Source organism: Myotis yumanensis, unplaced genomic scaffold, assembly GCF_028538775.1.
Source record: "Myotis yumanensis isolate MYYU_CA2020_CCGP unplaced genomic scaffold, mMyoYum1.0.hap1 SCAF_17, whole genome shotgun sequence".
In the NCBI taxonomy this organism is placed as follows: Eukaryota; Metazoa; Chordata; class Mammalia; order Chiroptera; family Vespertilionidae; genus Myotis; species Myotis yumanensis.
The window spans coordinates 8,340,764-8,365,368 of record NW_027223768.1 but is presented as its reverse complement, the minus strand read 5'-3'; the positions used below and the strand labels follow the sequence as shown (position 1 = coordinate 8,365,368).

General features: G+C 38.5%; 1 protein-coding gene across 3 annotated transcripts in view; it reads left to right on the top strand.

Annotated features, from left to right (window-relative positions):
• Positions 1 to 24,605, top strand: part of DENND2C (DENN domain containing 2C) — a 50,363-nt gene that overhangs the window by 7,972 nt on the left and 17,786 nt on the right. For 2 of the 3 annotated variants that reach the window (XM_070396135.1, XM_070396132.1), the window contains exons 2-8: positions 9,705 to 10,719; positions 11,236 to 11,372; positions 11,796 to 11,908; positions 12,474 to 12,644; positions 16,401 to 16,497; positions 19,961 to 20,005; positions 22,033 to 22,220. In XM_070396135.1, coding sequence (XP_070252236.1) covers positions 9,893 to 10,719; positions 11,236 to 11,372; positions 11,796 to 11,908; positions 12,474 to 12,644; positions 16,401 to 16,497; positions 19,961 to 20,005; positions 22,033 to 22,220 — 1,578 coding nt within the window. In that variant the 5' untranslated portion in view covers positions 9,705 to 9,892. The remainder of the gene's footprint in view (positions 1 to 9,704; positions 10,720 to 11,235; positions 11,373 to 11,795; positions 11,909 to 12,473; positions 12,645 to 16,400; positions 16,498 to 19,960; positions 20,006 to 22,032; positions 22,221 to 24,605) is intronic. The other variant, XM_070396133.1, reaches the window with a different exon arrangement.

Sequence of the window (24,605 nt, the reverse complement as noted above, 5' to 3'; positions counted from 1 at the left end):
ATAATGAAAATACTAGAAGTTATTCAGTATATTAAAGGAGACTTGCTGAGTAGCCACTTTGTAAAATATTTTATTCAGAGCTAATTATACCTATTGATTGTCACAGTAGAGTCTCATAGTTAAGAGATGAGGACCTAAGGAGATTGTGCAAATCTAGAATTTTTCTGGTTGAGAGGCATTCTCATTTGGCAGGTATTTCCAATATTTTTTAATAACAAAACTTCAACATTTAACTGATACTTTTTTCCTTCTGCTTTCCCCCCACTTTTATTTTGGTCATCTTTCCATATCTTCACACAGATCTCTACCTCATTCTTTTTAATACTCGTGTAATATTCAACCAGGGTGCTCTGTTTGGTTGAGTAGTTTGTGTATTATACATCGGTACCCAGCTGAAGGGCTGAAATCCAGCCTAACATCTGCTCCTCAGTACAGTGTGCCAGGCTGCCCCTTCCCATAGGGATCCTCTCTTCACCCCACTCTGGCTCTGACAACCCGCACCAGCCTGGCTGTCCCTCATTCTGCTCAGGCACTAGCATCCCTTGCAGGCTGCCCCTCTATGGGGCCGCCCTCTTTACCCTGTTTGGGTCCTGACAGCCCACACCAGCATCGCTCTTACACAAATGCTCTCCTTACTCCTGCTCTGGTGCTCTGATACCCTGCTCTGGGCCCTGTGGTCCTTAGCATCAGGCTGGGATGCCTGCCTTACCCTCTTCCACCCAATGGCTTTAGGATGTTCAGGGGACAAGGTGTAACAATTTTGATCTTAATAATAACTTGGATTATTGCTTAATGATATTGTTGGGCCTGAGGGTAAAAACATTGCAAGCCTAATTCTTCATGTGTTTTATTTTAAGTAGTAATTTGAGAGTCCGGAGATGTTTAATGACTGTGTAAATGCAGTCTTATTTTCTGTTGCTTTTATATTATCAAGTGAGATAAAACAGCCAATGAATGTATAATTTGGGAATGTGACTTGAAAACTTGAGAAATCTGTCTTTTGGCTTTTTCGCTTTAGAATGGGATAGGAAGTTACACTGTAGAATTGGATATGAATGTATGTACTTAGGAGAGCCTGCTATGTCTCTAGTTTTAAATCCTTGAAAAGTGCATCTTTTTATATAACACTAAAAAGAAAGCTGGATACAATTACATATACACTATAATTGCAGCTGTGTAAAAATATGCTTATGAACTAAGACAGGAAGGAAATATACCAAAATATACCCATGATTATGCTGAACATGGTAGACATAAATATTTTTCCCAGTTGTCTTTCCAAAATTTATAAAATGTATTACTTTATGACTTTTAAAGCTTGTTAAAAATTGCTTCTTTTTAGTTTCTGGAAATTTTTTTTAACCTTTGAACACTCTAGGAAGTAAGAATTTTGTTGCCTTTCTACCCTCACCCCCCTAATGTTTTCCTAAGGAGAACTTAGCCACGTCTGAGTTTGTGATTTGAAAACTAGGTTATTCTATAGTTATTCAAAGCTATTTGGGAAGCTGAAAAATTCTGAGTTGGGACAGTTATTTCTTCCTTTAGAGGGGGTTTTAAAAAGCATAATTAAATTAGAAAATTAAGATGAACTTCATCTAGAAGGCATTCAGATGGCTAACAGGCACACGAAAAGATGTTCTACCTAATCATAAGGAAAATGTAAATGTAAATAAGGAAAATGTAAATCAAAACCACAATACTTGTTAGAATGATTGTTGTCAAAAAGAAAAGAAATAATAAGTGTTAGCAAGGATGTAGAGAAAAGAGAACCTTTGTGTACTGTTGGTGGGAATATAAATTGGTGCAGTCACTATGGAAAATAGTATGGAGGTTCCTCAAAATATTAAAAATAGAACTACCATATGGTCTGGCAGTTCCACTTTTGGATATTTATCCAAAACAAAAGCACTAATTCGAAAAGATATTTCCACCCACTGTTCATTACAGCATTATTTATAATGGCCAAAATATAGAAACAACCTAAGCATCCATAGATAGATGAATGCATAGGAAATGCAATATATATCTATCTTGCCATTTGTGACAACATAGATGGACCTCAAGGGCATTATGCAAAGTGAATAAGTCAGACAAAAAAAGACAGATACCATATGATCTCACTTATATGTAGAATCTTAAATATAAAGAAAAAAACAAGGTCATAAATATAGAGAACAGATTGGTGGTTGCTAGGGGTGGTTGGGATAGGTGGGGGTAAGGTGGGAGGGTAAGAGGGCAGTGGCAAAATGGGTGAAGGAGGTCAAAAGGCACAAACTTCTAGCTATAAAATAAATAAGTCATGGGATATAATGTAAAGCATAGTGACTATCCTATATAATAAAAGGGTAATATGCAAATTGACCCTAACAGCAGAGCGACTGGGAATCACTGGTCATTATGACACATACTGACCACCGGGGGCAGACGCTCAATGCAGGAGCTGCCTCCTGGTGGTCAGTGTGCTCCCACAGGGGGAGCTCTGCTCAGCCACAAGCCAGGCTGACAGCTACCAGTACAGCCATGGTGGTGGGAGCCTCTCCCGCCTCCTCAGCAGTGCTAAGGATGTCCGACTGCAGCTAGGCCTGCTCCCCGCTGGCAAGTGGACATCCCCCGAGGACTCCCGGGCTGCCAGAGGGATGTCTGACTACCAATCCCCCGGGGAGCGGGCCTAAGCCAGCAGGTGGTCATCCCCCGAGGTGTCCCAGACTGCAAGAGGGCACAGGCCGGGCTGAGGGACCCTCCTGAGTGCACAAATTTTTGTTCACTGGGCCTCTAGTAGCTAATAATACTGTATTGCATATTTGAAAGCTGATGAGATTAAATCTTATAAATCCTTATGACAAGAAAAAAAATTGTAACTATGTATGTTAACAGATGTTTAACTAGATTTATTGTGGTGACCATTTCACAATGCTATCCAAATATTGAACCATTATGTTGTAGACCTGTAACTAATATAAATGTTATATGTCAATTATATCTCAATAAAGGGTAAATTTTAATTATATAGTTACTAACATTGCATTAATATAATAAAATTGTAAAGTTTCTTGTTTTTAAAGTTAATTTTACATGTAATTTCCCACACTGTAGCATTTTGTAAAACCTCCTCTTTTGCTGAAACATTTAATCTGACTGTCATACCTAAGTAGTCTTTGAAATTTAGCTCTGAGTCAGCTCTTCTTATCCCCCAGCTGGGAATCATCAGTCCCCATGTCCCTCCTACTGCAAGACACATGCTCAGCACTCTGGTTATCTTGATGAGGTTCCAATCTCCTGGTTTGAGGTGGGCAGGAAGTACCTCCTCATTTTCCCTTGGGAGAGACACACACACACACACACACACACACACACACACCCCACCTAGTTTCTTTAAAGAAGTCCTCTCTATTGTAATTCTTACAATTAACAAATTGTAATTCTCATGTAGTCTTGACAAGGATAATGAACCAATGCCAGCAGAGCCAGTGTGGGGCTACCCCATTTTGTAATCCTTGCACTTCTCTTTAGAATATGAAAGTATTTGACTCCTATTGTTTTGATTTTTGGCCTTTGAGGCCCCTGCTGAAACTCAGAGAGGACAGGAAAAGTTGCAGTTGACATCCTGTTATATTAGCTGATATTATTGTTATGTCTACCCACAAGCAAGTAATAATACCTAATGGTTAAAAGCACAAGCTTTGGAGGGAAGCGGAACTAAGTTTGTATTACCTTGAGTAACTTAACCAGTTCAGCCTCTGCTTCCTCATTCACAAACTGAGAATTAAGTGAATAATGAAAGTAGGTTCTAACTAAGCACAGTGCTTGGCACATGCAAACATTTAATAAATAATAATTATCGTCATTTAAAATGTCACATTACTGTACAAACATACCTCTTCTGCAACTCCTGGATTTTTTTCTCCTTACATTTTATTTGCTGAAAATATTTGAATAGTAGTTAGAGTCTGTGGCTGATCAGAAATATGTAAGAACTGAACTAGCTTGAGAGGACTGAGTTGACCTCAGTCATAGCATTAGATAACATTAAATACTCTCTTGTTAAATTATAGCCTTATTTATGGCAGAGGAGCAGTGATGTGGATAATGGACCATATCATTTGATTATTTGGAAAATAATACTAATGAGCATACATGTTATATATAACAGGGGTTCTATTATAAGAAAATTAGTTTGCATTCCCTCCACAAACATTGTCTAATACAGTAGTCCCCCCTAATCTGTAGGAGTTATGTTCCAAGCCCCACAGTGGATGCCTGAAACTGTGGATAGTACCAAACACTGTGGATACTATGTTTTTTCCTATACATACATACCTATGATAAAGTTTAACTTATAAATGAGGCACAGTAGAAAACTAACAACAAAAACCAATAATAAAATAGAACAATTATAGTAATAAACTAGTAATAGCAGTATGTGAACGTGGTCTTTCTCTCTCAAAATACCTATTGTACTATACTCACCCATCTTGCAATGGGTGAGATGATACAATATCTACCTGATGAGATGAAGTGAGGTGAATGACATAGGCATTCTGACGTAGTGTTAAGGCTGCTATTGACCCGATGATATGTCTGAAGTGGGGGAGGGGTCATCGATCCATGAAGATGTCATGTTTTCATCCACAAATCTAATGCCTTTTCCATCTTAGGAACTAATCGTGCACTGTGGCCATATATTTTGCAGTTTGAGATACAACAACAAAAGTAGTACAAATTTCTTTCCCTTCTTCACAGTTTCACGACAGAAGATTCATTCTTGCTGGAGATCTTAGCAACTGCAGCATATGATTTTTGTTCTTTCCTTGTGAAGTCGGGAACTTTCACCTTTTCACTTAAAAGGATGCACTTTACGTATTCTCTTCAGCATATCTGAATTGCCAGCATCACTCCTCTTGTGCTTTAGGGCCATGATTAAGTAGCATAAGGATTACTTAAGCAGAAGCACTGGAATACCACAGCAATTGACCTGGTAACTGAGAAGGCTACTGCATGACTAACAGGCGGGTGGTGTAAATAATATAGATACGCTGGCTGAGGGGATAAATCACGTCACAGGCAGGACAGAAGGGGTGGCATGAGATTTCATCACACTTCTCAGAACAGTTTGCAATTTTAAACGTTTGACTTGTTTATTTCTGGAATTTTCCATTGCATATTTTCAGATGGCAGTTGACCATAGGTAACTGAAACCATGGCAAGTGAAACCATAGCTAAGGGGGAATACTTAGCAGAAAGCAGGTGATTTAGACACCAACTGACTTCAGGCTTGAACAATCAGCAGAATTTTAGAGATTTGAACAATGTGGATAATTATCATCTGATGGAACAACTAGACATTCATTATCTAAATTTGACTGTAAGAGTGCCCACTGTGCAAATTAAACCATTCTTTTCCTCTTTGGCCAGAACAATAAGATTTTTGTTGTTGTTAATTCTCACCCCAAAATTAATTTTTTCATTAATTTTTAGAGAGAGTTGAAGGGAGGGGGAGAGACAGAAAGAGAAAAATTGGTTGCCTCCTGAGCCTAACCAGCTAGGGCCAGAACAAAAAGATTTTATATCTGTTTTGCTACATCTCTGTCTTATTAATGAAACATTTTTATACCTTTCACATAAAGCATCAAATGTGCATCCCAAAGAAATGTCTAGGTTTATAAAGGAGACATGTATGATAAGGCATGAGTTGCTGGGAGCTTGGTCCCTGTATTCAATATAGAAATCAGATGAGAATTTTTAGCACACGAAGCACTCTGTGAATCTAATTTCCAAGTCTACATTGGTCTCTGCTGAAGAGTCTGCTGCCACTTTCCTAGGAAATTTGGATTTTTTTTCTATAAATTGTGATATAAACTTGGCTCACTTAATAATATAAGAAGTTTGTTTGGGAAATTAGTTGCTTTTGTACTTTATTTAAGGCGTGTTTCGCCAGTGGCCCACACGGCCCATATGGTACCATTTATAGTAACCATACCTAGATTGTCTCTAAACTAGATTACTAAAAAAAAGCAAAAAATAATAATAAATAAATAAGCTAGATTACTAGCTGGAACACCCTCTGATTCCAGCTTTTACTCCTGCAACTTGCCTTGCTGACATGCTACATTCCAACACCAAATAATTTGCATCAGCTAGTAGTTTAAAACTAGATTAGAGTTACACAGAGTTCAAATACCACCAGACTTGTTTCTTGGCTGTGTAACTGTAGTCAAATTACTTAATCCTTCTTAGCCTGCTTCCTTATCTATAAAACGATCCTTATCTATATAATGAGCATTTGTTGGAATATTCCCTGGCTCCCATCCCTCTGAGACTTGAGTCAGGTGCAGATACTCTACAGCAGTGAGGTGTTCATCCTAGTCCACCCCAAAAGGGCAGTCATCTGCAGACTAGAGCTCTTGAAATCACCTATGCAAATCCATCACCATTTTAAATATCCCATTGGATAGCGCTCTTTCCACCATATGCCAAGATTCTAATCAATCTTTTTTTTAGAATATATTTTATTGATATTTTTACAGAGAGGAAGGGAGAGGGATAGAGAGTTAGAAACATCGATGAGAGAGAAACATCCATCAGCTGCCTCTTGCACACCCCCTCCTGGGGATGTGCCCGTAACCAAGGTACATGCCCTTGACCAGAATCGAACCCCCAGGACCCTTCAGTCCGCAGGCCGACGCTCTATCCACTGAGCCAAACCGGTTAGGGCCTAATCAATCTTGATCATTACAGTTCCACCCACCCCCCGCCAAGAGGTTCTCTGGATGTGATCATGCTTACTGAGCAATTACCGTGAGCCACTTACTTTACAATATTAACCCATCTAATACCTGTAACAGCCCAGGAGGTGAACACTATTGTCATTCTCATTTTGCAGATGAACAAACAAGGTACAAAGAGGTTAAGTAACTGATACATGTCTTAGCACTCATTGCCACAGAAACAGAGGTATTTATTTATTCTATGTGGTTGTTGAGGGTTAAATATGAAATTATGTAAATAAAGTGTTTAAGACAGTTCCAGGCATATAAAACCTGATCAATAAGTGATAGCTACTATTAATTAGTTCAGAAACACACAGAGTACTTCCAAGACCAGTTCAAAGTTTTCTGTGAAACCTTCCTTAGCCCTTTACCCAGAGTTCACTTCTGTGTGCTCCCATTACACCTGTTAATAATCCTATAATTGTCTTCCACGTTTGAGTTCTCCTTAAATATTTCTGTATACTTTTTCCATGATCTCAAGAATCTTAATATTCTGGAGTCATTCCTGCTAAGTATACTTAGAAAAAGAAGACACTCAGGGATGAAAATGAAAAGAAGTAGCATTAATAGCCCATAGAAGTACATGCCTCTGTGATGCTGTCTTGAAAGACCTAAAATAAACCCAAGTCTCAAAATGTACTTTTTACAGAAGAGGATGCTAAGATGTGTTAGAGAAAAATTGAAAATAATAAAATCTGCTCAGGAAGATGGGTAGAAATTTGAACTGCTCACATTATTTGCTTTTTTATGAAGTATATTTAATTAAATATTTAATTAAAATATTACTATAGTATGTCATTTGTAAAGCCTCTGGATAAACTTTTTAATAAAACCCACAGGAATAAATCTTGAATGAAATTCCTCATTGAATTTAGCTAAAATTATTTTAAAGCAAATGATAAAGGAACAAAGCAAAAGAGGGAAAAAAAGCAAATGTCAAATTGGCTTCTATCTTTTAAACTTTTATTATCTTGCCTGTTTCTTGAATAACAAATCTTCAAAGCAAGCACATCCAGGATATCATTCTTTTATCTCACTCCTATCAGAGGAAACCACCTTACAGGTAACTAAAAGTGATTCCCCAAATAGCAAAGAAACCTGAAAAAAAAAACCCACAATATTACCAGTAATAGACAATATAAACTTCTCAAGCAGTTATTGTGCCTAATTGCAAAGCAAGAAATACTATTCTTCAAAAAAATTGAATTTTTTAACAGTTCTACAACTCTGTTGAGATCTGTCATGGGAATTGTTTTTAATGAAAAATAATAGTTGATTTAATGCAGATTATTTTCAGAATTTTGAGGCATAAACCAAAGACTCTGAATAATGCTAACTTTGTGATTATGTTACATGGTTGGTTATCCACATTATTTTAGAAACTTCCAAATGATTGTAATTCTTCTTTGCTATTCACTGATTCCAATGGGTACTCCTGGAGGTTCTATTTGCCACAGCTTTGTGACCCTATGAGTTATTCCCATAACTAACCAAATGGTGTTTCACACTGAATTTTTGTATTCCTCCCAAAATCATAGGCTTAAGCCCTAATCTCCAATGTGATGGTATTTGGGATGGGGCTTTGGGACAATAATTGTCTGCTGTGTCCCTGTCTTCCACTTTTTACAGGAGGGTTTTTTAGAAAGATTTTCTTTGCATCAGACCCTCATCAAAATTTATTTGCTGACAAAGCTGGTTTTCCTACCAACCCACAGGAACAGTTGAAATGAAAGCTGATGCAAGTCCTGCTCTGCCTAGAATACATTTTGAGTGTGCATTGTGTGTGTATCAGTTTGGGTCAGCTACACTGACAGATCTGGCCAAGATATTTTCCTGCCTGTTAATCAAGGCCACACAGACAAAGCTCAAGGAAGGATGACCCTGGCCTCAGGAAGTTTTGAATCAGTTTCTATTTATAACCCACATGCAGTAGAACTTGAGATCAGGTCTTTACTCAGTTGATAGGAAAAATTCTCTGCCAAATTTTGTATTTGAGGAAACAGTTTATGGGCCTCTATGAGTGAAGCCTTTATGTGAAAGGAAGGAATGTGACAGTAACTGTATTTTTGCTGATTTGGGTCAAGGGTGTGGGGGCAGAGATGTGGAAATTTCAGTCAGTGACATAATAGGTTATTACATTTTAAAGCAAGAGATAGTTAATGGTACCTTGGATTGTCTTTAGCACTGTGTGTATTGGGTCCTCTGCTGCTAATAAAAATGTTGAAATAGGGTATGTGATGGGCTAATACTATTTCTCAAAATAGGATAGGAGGTATAAATTAGCTATTGGTGTTTTCCTAGACTAGCTGGTTCTTCCTTTGGACATATACATAAACCTTTGGTTATTTGAGATGTATTTCTGTTATGTATGCTTTTTATAATACTCTGTAGGTCCTTGTTTCATTAAGAGGAGGTTTTGTAAAGAGTTAATTTATTATAAAATAATATTGTGTACTACTATGTATAATCTCTTACAAAATCTCATTCTGCCAAACTTTAGGAAATTAAATATGGCAGAACATAAAAACTAACAATTTGAGAAATACTACAAGTAATATTTTCAGAATGCCTTTATAGAGTTGAATTACTTAATGGACAACAGGTATGTTTTTATAGACTCAATATAAATGAATTACTTAGAGATAGGTGGGCAATGTTTTAGAGATGTTTAAAATATTATAGCCCAGCTGGTGTTGCTCAGTGGTTGAGTGTAAACCTATGAGCTAGGAGATCACAGTTGATTCTCGGGCAGGGCAGGTGCCGGGGTTGCAGGCTTGATCTCCAGTTGTGGGGGCATGCGGGACGCAGTCGATCCATGATTCTCTCATCATTGATGTTTCTGTCTCTCTCTCCCTCTCCCTTCCTCTCTGAATTCAACAAAAATATATTTTTTAAAAATTATAAAACTGTTAACATATTCTTTTCTTATGTTAATAGGATTGTTCAAAATAAAGTTGCAGCCATCTTCAACAAGGTTCAATGATTTAAAAAATTTTATAAAGAAATTTCCAAATTAAAGATGAAAGAAAAATACTGGAATTATTTGGATTCTAACTGACAGGATAAAGAACACAGAATTTCCCAGTTACATGTAATGGAACTGCAGTAAAATTCATCACTTTGGTATGCACCCAACTGGGAACATGGATGTTGGTTTTTCTCGTTCTGCTGTTCAGACACTGTCAAGAAGCCACTGCAAAAACATCAAACAAAAAATTTCTCAGTGGGAAGGACGGACTAATGGTATATCTAATCCAGATAAGTGGCACCGAAAGGACTTCGGAACGAAATATAGTAACTATCATCAGGAGATTCTTCTTAAGAAGAATTGTGTTGCTGAGGGAAAGAGCAAAAAGTTGGATGCAATCAACTCTCAAAACATTGGTCTAGATGTTAGTGAAGATGCCAAAAGCCGGGATCAAAGTGAGGATGAAAGGGAGAAACGTGAATGTAACGATACTCACTTCTTTAAAAGTGAATCAGAATCCAACTGGGTATGTTCTCGGGTCAAACAAATTGAAAGCTGGAAAGAAGTTGCTTTGCATCCAGAGACTTCATTACCTCCAGGAAATTTCTATACCTCACAGATACTGTGGAAGAAAATCGAGGCACTTCCCCCAGATAAAGTCCTCAATTTGGCTCTAGAACATTGTGTCTCTTCAGAAAAGGAACTGAATTTCAGAGTTCTGGAGAGTTCCTATGGAGTAACCAAGAGCTTGGAAAATATCTATTCTGAACCGGAAGGACAAGAATGTGGACCTTCTATAAATCCTTTGCCAAAACCTCGTAGGACATTCAGATATTTGTCTGAATCTGGTGTTATGCCATGTAAAGAAAGAAACTGTGACAGAAAACACTGTGAAAATAATTCTTGTGCAGAGTCTTATTTGGCCTCTTCTCAGGAACCTGAACCAAAGAAATATGGGGGGAAAATCAGAGGGAGATCCAAAAGGTATGTTTTTATTCAATAGGTAATGATTTGTAAGTATTTTCCTTACTGGACCCTGGAGTTCCTTTTTTCTTTTCAAACAGTTTCCATTCCCCTAATTTGATTGTACAGATGTTGATTAACCCGAGGGGAAAATACGTACACGAGGAAATAGTAGAAGCATGCCCAATAACTAACACAATCTATTGACATAGGAGCATCAGAAAAACTTCCATTTTCTGTCTTCAAGCATGTGTAGGGAAGCAGGTACAGTCTTCTACTTCATTTAGAGCATGCTTGCCCTAGTCTCCCTTTTTATTAGAGAATGAATTTAAAAAAGGTACCCAATGAAGAACATGAATAGAGATTGGCTAAAAGCCTCCAATTTTCTCATTGTGCATATAGGGTATTAGCCTAGTTTACTCTTAGATATCTGATAAAACACCTTTACAATTTTGCACATAAGTCTTTTACTTACCGATTTTTGTCTGTCATACCAATTTAAAAGATACAACTTGAACATATATCTCCTTTCTTAAGGAAATCCTTTGAATTTGAAGACATTCAGCACTTCCGAAATCAGAACACACAGAAGATGCATGAAGAACTTGGAAGAAATTCTGGCTCAGCACTTTATTACACACAGTCTGAGGACAATATCTATGAGGATATCATATGTAGGTGTCCACAAACTTTGCAATTCAATTGAATGAGTATGTATTTCTTGGAGCCCTTAACTATAGGATGGTGTTTCCTTTTACAATCAAGCATATCTTGCTCTAGATTTTTCTTTTTAATATGGAAACCTTTGTTGTATAAATTCTTTTATTCTTTAATGGAGTATACAGCTAGTGTAGTGGACTGCTCAGTGCAGAAGTAGATGTTTCTAGTACCGTATTTTGAGAATATTTTTTAGCTTGGTTGGACACTTGAGTAGTTTATAAGCTTAAAGTGCCATTAATTTTGAGACCTCCCTCCCTCCAGCAATGGGAAATAGAAAGCTGAACATACTTTTTAAAAATATGTCTTTTCCTAGCTGTAGTCACTTTGTTTTCATTTAGTTACGTTCCTCTAAACTTATTTTTTTGTTGTTTTTCAAGATCCCACCAAAGAAAATCCATATGAAGCTATTCCATTGCAGTCTTTTCCCATGTGGAGATCCCCTTCAGCATGGAAGCTTCCACCCCCCAAAAGTGCCTTCAAAACACCCAAGGTATAACCAGAGAATTAGCATAAGAAAACATTACATCTTGTTCCCTAGAAAAAGGTTGAAATGGTTTAACTAGGGCCAAAACTGAGAGGCATTAAAATATGGGGTTGTTTTGTAATGGTGGTTTTTTTTATTCTTTGTTTTGGGGGTAGCATACAGCTTTTTATTTTCTTTGGTTGGAGGGGTTGTTTGTTTGTTGTTTAGCACTTTAAAAAAAATGGAATGTAAGCACCTTTAGACAGGCCATGAACTTTGCAGTTCACTATAGTTAGTTACCACAGCTCCCTATTAGTCACAGGAAGTCTGGTCCCTGAAAACCTTCACCACTCCTGGAAGCAAAGGCTGCCTTGAGTCAGTGAGGACTCTGAGCCATGGTTTTCTGGGAATTGGATTACAATGTAGTAGAACAACTTTGGATTAGAAGCTTGATGAAAAAGAAATTACGGTATCCTCATGTAAGATGATTTTAAAGAAAAGAAATATTTTTCTGGGTTAGCTTTGAATTTTAGAACACAGACATTAACTAGATGATCTTACCCTTACCACACTACATCTTCTCCTGTTTTAGCTTCCTCCCAAACCTCCATTCCTTCACCGGAAGACCATGGAACTGAAGAACTCGCAAGCTTATTTAAGGTCAAAATTCACAAAGGATACCACTTTGCCCGTCACTTTAACTGAATGGAAGCTCTTCCGAGCTGGAGAAGTTGCAAGCAGGAAAAGAAAAAATGTTCCAAGGGTAAGGATTTTCTTTCTTTGACTCTTATTTCAGCATTTATTGTAAGAAAATGAGAATAAATAAACTTTAGATGGATATAAATAATGGGTTAGAACTGACCCACTGGAATTACAGTGGCTCTCAACCTTCCTAATGCCGCGACCCTTTAATACAGTTCCTCATGTTGTGATGACCCCCAACCATAAAATTATTTTCATTGCTACTTCATAACTGTAATTTTGCTACTGTTATGAATTGTAATGTAAATATCTGATATGCAGGATGGTCTTAGGCGACCCTTGTGAAAGAGTCGTTCAACTGCCAAAGGGGTCTCGACCCACAGGTTGAGAACCACTGCTTTAGATGGAGGGCTTCACTTCAGCTACCTTAGTTCTCATTGCAGTCAACTGCTTGGGTCAGGGAAGCACTAGAATATCGTATATAAGAACATTTTATTAAGCTGTCTTCGGTCTTCTCACTCACTTACATTATTGCCAAAGTGAATTCAGTTTTGTGTGCAAGTTTAGATTTTCAGTAATTACAAAGTATAGGCCATTAAATTTGGGACAAATATTTCCATTCAGAGGAAGAAAAAAAGAAACTTGTCTATTACTTGGGAATAGAAATTTTCAGCAATTATATTAAATAAACTACTTCTTTCTCCAGGAGAAAAGTCAGTAAGTCTGTAGTCATCTCAACCAGAGCCAATGGAACCGAAATGAAGAAATTGGGATTATTTGTAGACAAATATATATATTTTAGGAGAGACACTTAATAAATTACATGAAAATATTTTCAAACTCTTTATGATACTTTGTTCTTCTCTAATTCAGAATGTCTTCAGGATTACTGTTAAGAAATGAAAAAAATCCAGTCATTTAAATAGTACTCCTTTCCTTAATCCCATTCGTTTAGCACAGTTTTTGTACCTGATTTTAACACTAAACAGAAGTCACAGCTGTTTCTTGGTTTAGTAACTGATTGGCTCCTTGGGAAATACTCTGTTCCATAATTACTTTAATTCTTCTGATCTATTTCCTGCCCCTCCCACTTTAATATGTGAAAAGTTAAAGACACAGTTTCTAAAATGCACTAAACATATCTCTCTCAGTGAAAAAAAAATCCTTAGCTGTTTATTCTCCTATGAATGATGAGGAAGAGTTAAAAACCAGAGGTTTAAAGAATTAACCAGGCCTTCAGCAGCCTTTCTCCCCTTCGATAGACCACGCTGGCACAACGAAGCCGCTTTCCACATGGCCCAGAAATAACTCATCGTGTGTTTCCAGGGGCCAGAACACAAACACAATAGACTTCATTTAAGATGTGGTTTTTGGAACGGCATGAACAAATACTTAGGAATTATGGATTGTAGAGTCTAATGAGGCCCGAGGAGATTTGAGTGCTTTAGACTTCATGCCTCTATTTTCTGTACTGTGGATCTCCTGACTGCTTGAAGTATGTTCTCTTTCTGATTATAGGTGATAGGATCCAACTTTTCCTTTTCTAATATTTCCCAAAGGTTTTGGAGGGGTTTTCGTTTGTTTGTTTGTTTTTTAAAATTATGGGGTGGGAGGAGGAGGAGGAGGAACTCTTGATTATCAGGCAGGAACAGACTGTTAGCATTTCTACCTGTGTTCCTCCTTGAATTACATGCTTTTCGGATGTTCCATTTGCAATACAAATTTTGGTTTTGGAGTATTTTTCGGAACAATATTCCACACAAAAGCTGTTTTCATTTATTTCCCCTTTGATGACTGGAGCTATCCCTGGAAGAGAAACTGGTTTCATAGTTTGAAAATCACTGATCTGGTCCATATGGCTCTTCCCCACCCTGCCTTTCTTACCCTCCTGTGGAAGCCTGGTTTGCTAGAGTAGATTCCCTAATGTTTGTGTCACATGTGTACAACAATGTGGCTCCCATCATTTCTTAGGAAGGCTGTTCTACAGTATTTCCTACAATTAGAAGATAAAAGTAGGCTCTTCTTCCTAGCTCATAACCAAATTTAACTTTTATTACTTTACCTCATCTTTCTAGGACAGATTGTTCCCTTTCCTTTATAATAATTGAGTATACTTTGGAGTATACTTTTTAAATGCACTTTAATATTTATAGTAGTTATGCTCATATTGACCAATGTCACCCAGGTAAGTTTAATTTAAAAAATGTATGCTAGTTTTGTTCATTTGCAACCAAAAATATGTGTTTGCTCTCATATATCATTCCATAGCCCCTAACAGTACCTTTTTACATTGGATTCTTTTATTTGTTTTTCATAATGCTAATATTTAAAGACATTGGTAATTTTTCACTTGCATCGCAGCCACAAAAAATCTTTAAAAGAACAAACTCATCCAAAAATGTGGGGATAATCTGCATATTGGAAGCACATGTTTCTCACATGTTATTTTTTACTCTGGACTCATTCACTGTCTATGGACTGCCAACATCGCTGGAGAAACAAGGACAAAAGAGAAAACAAGAGTGTTTTTCTCCAACTTTGTTGGTTATCATTTTATATAATGTTCCTAACAATTGTAATTCTGAACATTAAATATGTTAAATCAGAATTAATAGTTAAGAAAAAGCTTGGAATTTTAAGTAAAAGATACGTGAAAAAAACTAATCACTTCTTCCTTTTTTAAAGTGGCTGTTGATAAGCTTTAATTCTTTCCTTTTTAAAAAAATATATTTTTATTGATTTCAAAGAGGAAAAGAGAGAGAAACATCAATGATGAGAAAGAATCATTGATTGGCTGCCTCCTGCATGCCCCCTACTGGGGATCAAGCCCACAACCTGGGCATGTGCCCTGACCCAGAATCAAACTGAGACCTCCTGGTTCATAGGTTGACACTCAATCACTGAGCCACACTGGCCAAGCTCTTTTCTTTTAAGCCCAGTCTGTGTATATGTCTTTCTCTGTCTCTGTCTTTCATATACTCCTCCCAGCAGCAAAGAAATCATTCTGATGAATAATGTTTATTAAATGGAGCATAGTTATTGTACTCGAGCATATTTGAGAGTCTCCTAATTTTATGATGTTTCAAAAATAAATTGTAATATTAGTGCTTCTAGTAGTAAAGAGATAGAGTATTCCCTTTGACAAAAACTTTCTATGTATGATTTATCCTCTCATTATTAAAAATTCCTGGGAGCAAAAATAACTGAGCCCCACCCTGCCTTCCAAGTGAGTAAGTATTCCACTTCCTACTCTGGGCAGGCAAAAACTTGAGTCTGATAGTAAATGCTTGGTCACCCTATTAGGTGCAGTATCTAGATTTCCTGCATGTTGTGACACGGAATGACAAGGAATCTCTCCAAGAGCCTGTGCTGGGTTCTTCTGGAAAGGATTCCCCTTCTTTTACCCACGTAACATGGACTTTGTTTAGAGCAACGTACTATCTTAGTAAAGATCATTTTAGCCCTAGCTGGTTTGGCTCAGTGGATAGAGCGTTGTCCTGCAGACTGAAGGGTCCTGGGTTCAATTCTGGTCAAGGGCACATGACCAGGTTGTGGGCTCCATCCCCAATGTGGGGCATGCAGGATGCAGCCAATCAATGACTCTCTTTCATCATCGATGTTTCTATCTCTCTCCCTCTCCCTTCCTCTCTGAAATCAATAAGAAAAAATCTTTTAAAAGATCATTTTAGATTCAAAATTGAGAAATGTAAGTTTCATTTAGAAAATGGACCTTTTTCTCAATGTGAATCTCAAATTGATACTAGGCTGCAAACTTGTTGGTGTTAGTTTTAACTTGTACTTTTCTGGTCTTTTTCAGCTTGTATTGAGAATAGAGGACATATTTGAATCAAAGAGAGGGAAAAAGAGAGTAAAGTTACACCCGTACACTGGAAAAGACGTACCTCCTTCTAAAGGTAAGAATTGTTCCAGCTGTCCATAGCTATCAGCATATGAGGAGAGAATCATTATATAACTTAATGGTTGGTGTGAATTATAATTTTTGGTTTACTTTCCTATCTATCCCACTTAAATATAAAACTTATTTAGGATAAGGGGCTATTTCTTATTCTTCCTCAAGCTCCTCTTATTTAGTTCTTTATCAAGTAATAAGTAAATAAATAGATAATTAAATAAATCAAAAATATATACATATAAACCAATGAGATTGATTTTCATAGGTAAATTGCATCATCCTTTTGTAGTACTACTTTCATTTATAGTCATTTATCAGTATAGACCAGTCATGGGCAAACTACGGCCCGCGGGCCGGATCCGGCCCGTTTGAAATGAATAAAACTAAAAAAAAAAGACCGTACCCTTTTATGTAATGATGTTTACTTTGAATTTACATTAGTTCACACAAACACTCCATCCATGCTTTTGTTCCGGCCCTCCGGTCCAGTTTAAGAACCCATTGTGGCCCTCGAGTCAAAAAGTTTCCACACCCCTGGTATAGTCTCTTTCAGTGGAGAAATGAAAATATTACTAAGTATATATTGACTGAAAATATGTGGTACTCAACTTGTAGTCAGTCATCTTATAAGTTCCATAATTTTATCCTTCAGATGCCTAGATAAAACTTATATTGTTCTAATTAAGCTTTCAACATCCAGAGTAAATTATTAGAATTTTCTTTAAAACTTATGCAAGATTCTTTAACTTGTCCTAACCAGTTTGGCTCAGTGGATAGAGCGTCGGCTTATGGACTGAAAGGTCCCAGGTTCGATTCCGGTCAAGGGCATGTACCTTGGTTGCAGGCACATCCCCAGTAGGAGATATGCAGGAGGCAGCTGATCAATGTTTCTCTCTCATCAATCTTTCTAACTCTCTATCCCTCTCCCTTCCTCTCTGTAAAAAATCAATAAAATATATTTCAAAAAACATTTTTAACTTGGTTGTCTGGCAAAGAATATGCAGGATTTAGTAGTTTTTGTCTGTGAGATTCATAAGTCAAAAACAACAACCAAATCATACCAGAAGAGTATATTTTATATTTTTGCAGACTTCCAAAGACAAAAATTTTTAAATTTCCTTTAAATCTATTCTACCTTCTAACAATTACTATCTGAAAGTGAAATTCTTCGTGTTACAATTCAAGACTCTTCTTACTCTGCAATGATTAAAATCAACTGGTCACCATTTTAAATGTCGGTTTTTATATTCTCAAATGCAATTAGTAAAAGACGTTTCAGTCTTCTACAGAAGAAATACTTCTGATTATTGTTAATAATAGCTAACATCGCTGGATGAAGCAATAATTTCTTTACGTACTCTACCTCGTGTGTAACATATGACCACATTAGGAGGTAGGGACTATCCTAATTGTACAGACTAAGAAACAGAGGAGGAAATGTCGTTTTAAGTAAAGGAACATGGAACCACAAGGTCTTACCCTTTTCCGTCACCAACAGTTACTCTCAATTTTTCTCACAAACTTTGATTTTTAGCAGTTTCACTGTCTCCTCTCCATGTTTCCTTATGTTCACTAAGGATATGGCCAAAGGCTTTTAATTTGTATAACCCAGAACTAGATACAGAAGATGAAAACTGATGCCAGATATTATGCTGGATCCTTTCAAATATATTATCATTCGTTTTCTAAACAGCCCTCTCACTGTTGTTGACAAGGACATAAATTATAAGTTGCAAATTATGTACAATATCAGGACACGGGGCCAGGACAAATTCTAAAGAACATTATCATTTCCCCAGATGAACAGAATCTATTGATAACTATACTCTCCAGATATGGCACCCTCAGTAGGTTAATACCGATCTCTTATTCGAATGCTTTATGCCTTATGGATTAGGAACATTTTAGTAAATTCAGCTGTAAAACAAGTTTTTGAAGAGACAAATTCTTTTTTCACTGCATCATTACTGAAAAGGAAAAAAATTCAGCAGCCTGAATTGCCAACTTCTAGCACACACACACAAAACGCAGTCCTGAAGTTGTAAGTTGTAACCCTTTCCTACAAGATTGTTTTTCATTTGTGTGCCTCAAAGACAGCATGCATTTACCCAGTCTCCGTGACTAACTTCTCCAGCAGGCCAGGGGGCTTTCTCTCAGGCCTGAGGATCTCCTGGTTCCATGGTCACTGTTCTCAGATTTTTGTTTTCCTCCTTACGCATTTGTCTGCTTATCAACAATGTCTAGTAGAACCAAATAATTATATTTACCTACTGTGTCAGTACATGCTAAGCTGTACTGAATCTATTCCAACCTAAACATTTCTTAAGTTTCAGTTATCAGCATTACAGAATGATTTAGTGCCATTCTTCAATTCTGTCATTACAGTTTTCTGTGTTAAAGTCGCATGTAAAAAGGAACAACCTAGTACTTTTTTGATCCCTATAGATTCTGCATAGATTTTCTTGGTGGCTTATAAACCCCTTAACCTTAACCTTCATTTAGTGTCCCAGAGTGCAAGTCACAAAACCATAGATGTGAATGTATTATATGGTCTTTTCCAGTTATATTATCTCTCCTCCCTTTTCCCTTTCTTTTCTTTTTTTCCTTAAACTTCCTAGGCTCCCCGAAGGTGCCTGCAGCTAAGGACTCAGGAGCTGACAGCAGTTGTTCCTTCATACCCCAGTATATTTTTTGTCATGGTGGTTAATTTGAAGTTACAAACATATGTGGTACCCAATATTTAAATAGCTAATTTTTCTGTAACATCTCTTAGATCTCTGGGCCTTGTTTTTCCTGATATATTTAAAGTTTTCTCCTTTCTTTACATTTTATTTTTGCCCTAACTTTTCAGATTTAATCTAGAAATTTTTTGTTCACTTGTAAAACATTCTCTTGTAAAATTATAGCCCTTATTCTCAAGAAACTTAAAATTTGTTTGGGAAAAATAAGAGCAGCTTAAAGCAGAATTCTGAATAGAAGAGTTCAGTTTGGCCTAGAGTTCACTTAGAGGTATCGCAAAAGAGAGATTGTTACTTCATAAACTTATTTGGTAACCCCCCTTGCCCCAACATTTTCCGTGATTTTAAATTCATAGTTTGTTCTGTGTTGAGATTTTTATTTAGTCAGGTTGGTGTTCAACCTTGGATACTTTATTCGAGAATTTAAAGATAAGGATATGGATGTAGAAATAAACTCCAAACTAGACTTCTTAAGACTAGTCTGAACTACTGTTAATTTCTAGGATCAGGAAGGGAGGGAGTGGGAAGAAGACAGAATAGAATAGAGTCTCGTCTGGGCCTTGCATTTTCTTGTGACTGGCCTGCCCTGATGTAACTAAGTGGTTGGAGACAGGCTTAGCTTTCCTGACCCCGAGCCCCCAGGTCTGTGGAGGTTTCATATTGTTTTCATCCTAGTGTACTTCCTACCGTTGCACAAATACAAATGGAAACTACCTCTCTTTTCAGGTGAAACCAGTGGGAACGAAAGTGATGCCGAGTATCTGCCAAAGAGTGAGTGAGTCAATGGGCTGCTCCCTTTCTCGTGATGATCACGGTATAGGTGGGGTGGCACCTGCCTGTGTGATTAAGCATGTTTTCCCACAAGAAGTGTCATATTGTAGGAGATTTCATTATAAGAGCTTCTTGAGATTTGGCGAACTAAGCAGCACACTGTCAGATGTCTGACAGCATTAAACATCTCCCGGAGTGGAGTGAGGCAAACCCTCATGGTTCTAAGATGGAATGTTCTTAGGGGAGTGGCAGAGCTGCGTGTCCAGACAAATGTGTAGACATTTCCCAGCAGCCAAAATAGGGTATGTGTGAATCATCCGCTGAGACAAATACTTGTCACTCAATATCAGATTTTTCATAGTCGCTCAAGTCTAATTAAGTGACTTTGATATCTCTGACACTGAGATATAAAACATTGATCTCTTTCTTCTTCATAGGCATTTATATTCCAAATTATTGTGCCATTTATTTTTTGTTAGACTATAGAATATGCCATGCAGTTTTGCTATATTTGTTCTTATGCTTCATGGTGCTCGATACCCTTCATTTAATGGATTCTCACCGGAAGTTTTTCAGTTCCTGTTTAACTGATTGGCAGACAAGGCATGGAGAAAGTAGGAGACGTGAATAATCAAAGCTGCGTGCAGGGCAGTTCCAAGTCTGATACACTGATCTTATGATTAACAATCAGGTGCTCCCTCCACTGGCCTGAATTGGTTCAGGTGTTTGATTCTGCAGCCTGAAGGTGAAACTTAAGTCAGCATCAGGTTCAGCCTGGATGTGCACAGATGACTAATTTAGTGCTGTTGATACTGAGAAATAGGACCTAAAATTTTCTTGACTTGAAGTGAACCCTTTGGGATAAGTAAAATTTTTCCTAGAGCACTAAAAGTACTAGATAATTCTGGGAAGTCACTCCTAGATGTATTTTTGATCCATAGTGTAACTCTTTTGGGGGCATAATGCATCATATATTTTTAAAAAATCAAAATGATTAGTCAGAGGATGAGTCTTTCCATCGTTGGCGCAGAATGACACATAAGCAAGTCTCTGAGCCACTTGGACTATTTCCTCTGCAAGTACTACCTTTTCCCTGGGGGCACTATCTCAAATTGTTCAGAATTAAAGATAAATGAGAATAAAGGATAAATGCTAGCCAGTTTTGAGTGGTATTGCTTGCACTGTTTAAGTGGTATGTTTTTATTCTTTTGAGAAATAGTCTGCGAATGAATGTCTTCTACTTCAATTATTTTCTCTTGCATTTAGCATCATTTATTGATATTTATTTATTTCAGAGATGAAGTGAGAGAAAGAGAGAGATAGAAACATCAATGATGAGAGAGAATTATTGATTGGCTGCCTCCTGCGTGCCCCACACTGGGCACTGAGCCCACAACCCTGGCATGTGCCCTGACCGGAAATTAAACCTCGACCTCCTGGTTCATAGGTTGACTCAACTGAGCCATGCTGGCTGGGCTAGCATCATTTATTGATAAAAGCACATGTCCATTATTAGAACTATGTGCCAAGGAGAGAAGGGAAATGGACAGTTTCTTTCACGTGAGAATAGTTTGTTTTAATTTTATCAAACTTCATATATTTACCCTCTGTAGGACTCAGTTCTTTTATTATATCATCCTCCTCCCCCCCCCCCCCCCCCCAATGATTTCATGGTCCCAATAGTGACATCTTTTGTCAGGCCAGTGCTTTTGCCTGACATGTTCCGTGTGTCCTGGTGTTAGGCCATGAAAGATGGGATAACATAGAGTATGTGTTGGGACATAAGAGTATCAGTTGGGACACGGAGCATCAGTCCCAACACAGGGCCCCCAAGTGCTTGTGAGAATCTGCACTTGATCCTCAAACCTGTCGTAGCCCTAGCAGGTATGTCTGTGTGGCAGACGTTGGTCAGTAAACATTCGTTCAGCAGCAACTGAGTGAAGATTAGTCCTGATTGGGTTGCGACCTCTGGGTGCGAGAGGGAAGCTGGCTTCCAAGGAAAACAAGGCTCCGTGCTGTCATTGCAGATCGCCACAAGCGCTTAGCACAACTGCAGCAGCCTTCCAAGAGGAACCCCCACTACCAGACCTTAGAGCGCGACCTCATTGAATTGCAGGAGCAGCAGCTGTTTGAGCTCTTTGTGGTAGTGTCTCTGCAGAAGAAACCATCAGAAATAAGCTACAGTCCCCAGGTCATTCAGCAGTTCCCTGGCAAGGTAGGTGCAAGCAGGCAGAGGCATTCAGGAATGTTCCTGTGTCTCTGCATGTATTTACTTCCTCTCTTGTTTATTGTTGTCTTGGTCAGCTTTTAGTAGTGTGCTGTACTTCCTATAGGGTCTGGTAGATGACTCTGATGACATCTTTTTGTGTATGTATGTAGGGGTGTGTGTGTGTGTGTGTATGTGTGTGTGTATGTATGTATAGATAGATAGATAGATAGATATTGATATCACAGAGGAAGGGAGAGGGAGAGAGAGATAGAAACATCAATGATGAGAGAATTCATGAGAAACATCAGCTGCCTCCTGCATGCCCCACAATGAGGATCGAGCCCACAACTGGGCATGGCCCAGACCGGGAATTGGAACTGTGACTTCCTGGTTCATAGGTTGACGCTCAATCACTGAGCCATGCAGGCCGAGCTCTGATGACATCTTATGTCAAGCATGAGCTGCCACCTCAAGGGGGAAAAAAGCTCATTATCCAAGTTTGTTTTTTATTTTTTGCTCTGCTATTTACTAAGTGACCTCTAACAAGTTGCAAAGCCTCCGTTTTCTCGTCCTTATTGAGAGTAATAATAAATGTGGCAGAACAGGGTAGCAGTTTAGAGCATGAATTCTAAACCAGCTATCTGCATTTGCCACTTATTAGCTCTGTGACTTTGAGCAATTACATAATTACCCTGTGCCTCGGTTTCTTCATTTATAAAATGGAGGGAATCATAATAATGGCCATTCCACTGAGCTGTGGTGAGGACTCGATGAGCTATATAAGGCCCTTTGAACAGTGCCTAGCCCATAGTAAGCCCCATATGGTGCTAGCCGTTAGTGGGGATTTAACGACATAATGTATGCAAAGCGCCATTCCTGGCACATGTAAGCGCTTGGTAAATGGTAGCTGTTATTTTTTTTTATTGGTAGCTATTATTAACAATATTATTTAGTTTGCTCTGCCTTTTTCAAAACATGATTCATTCATTTCATCAAATATTTCTTAAATACCCACTGTTTGCCGATATTAGATGCTAGGAATACAAATGAAAAAGACCTTCTTGGTCCCTGCCCTTACAGGGCTTAGAACACAGACCCCAGATGTGGTTCTGAGCTTCGTGGCAGCAAATACAAAGAGAGGAACATAATCATTGCATCAGGGCTTGCAAACGGTGGCCTCTGAGCAAATTGAGCCTACAGGTTGTTTTTTTAATTTGTGGTGTTTTTGTAAAAATAATAACAATAAATTATTTGTTGCCAATGTTTAAAAGTCAAATTTCACATAAAAACCTGTGCTTCTGCTTTTTCCTGAGAAACTGGAAAGCCTACCCGCACTCAGCCTACATTCCTGAGCGGCAAAAATTGGCTGAAACTGAGTAAGCCATAGCTGACTTCATGGGCACGTGACCAGCACAGTCACATGAGGCCCCTCCCTCAGAAGAGCCCTGTGCTGGGGATTGAATGCTCTGTAGTCCCCACTGCAATTCTTAATAACGTTGTCTTTGAATTTGTGTTTTGGAAGTGAGATCCGATGGAACAAGGAGGCAAGAGGCTAGGTCTTAAATGCTTGGTTCATGCATGGTCTCACCTCTTGCCACCTCCCCAGGATGGTTCTCTACTTGTCCTCTCCCCTGCCCCCTGGTTTCCTGGGCCCTGTCTGACTTCCTCCCTTCTGCCCCTACTCAGTGACTACTGCCCCCTCTGTCCCTGGCAGGGACTTGGGCATAGGCATGGAGAGGGTCAGGACCAGGCAAGCATTGCCCCACAGAATCTCTAGGCAACGCATAGCAAGACCTTCCCTGTCTGGGCTGGCAGAGCCACGCATGTTCAGTGGTGCCTTGGTGGGGCAAGAACTTCCACCACCCTCAATCCAAGGACCAAGCACATCCTCCTGTGGAGGCTACAACCCATGGGGGTTGCCTCGCTGCTGTGGGTTGGAGCAGTGGCCCAAGAGATGGGGAGAAGCCTGGCTTAGCTTCCTCACCTCTAGTTGGGACACAGTTTCAGTTCTGCATCTGGAAACCCATCAGCTGGTGGGTCACTTATGCACCAGATTGCGGGCCAGGACCTCTGGGTGCCAGTGAGGATTGTGAGGGTCTGCATTTGACACTAGGATCCTTGTGCCTGAGGGAGCATGACATTAAATAGCAAATAAAAACCCCATCATAGGGTGAAAGACCACAGGAGAAAATGTTTTATATTTTATTTTATGTTTCATGTTTACTGCTTTTTGAGCAAGGGGCCCACAGTTCACCTTGCACTGTGCTCTGCAGATTAAGTAGCTGGCCCTGGTGAGGAGTGATCCCTGTAAATAGAGACGTTTGCTCACTCCCAGCTTCCTCCTTGGAGCACTTCTCTCATTTACGTCATCTGCTCAGCCCTGTTAGGACT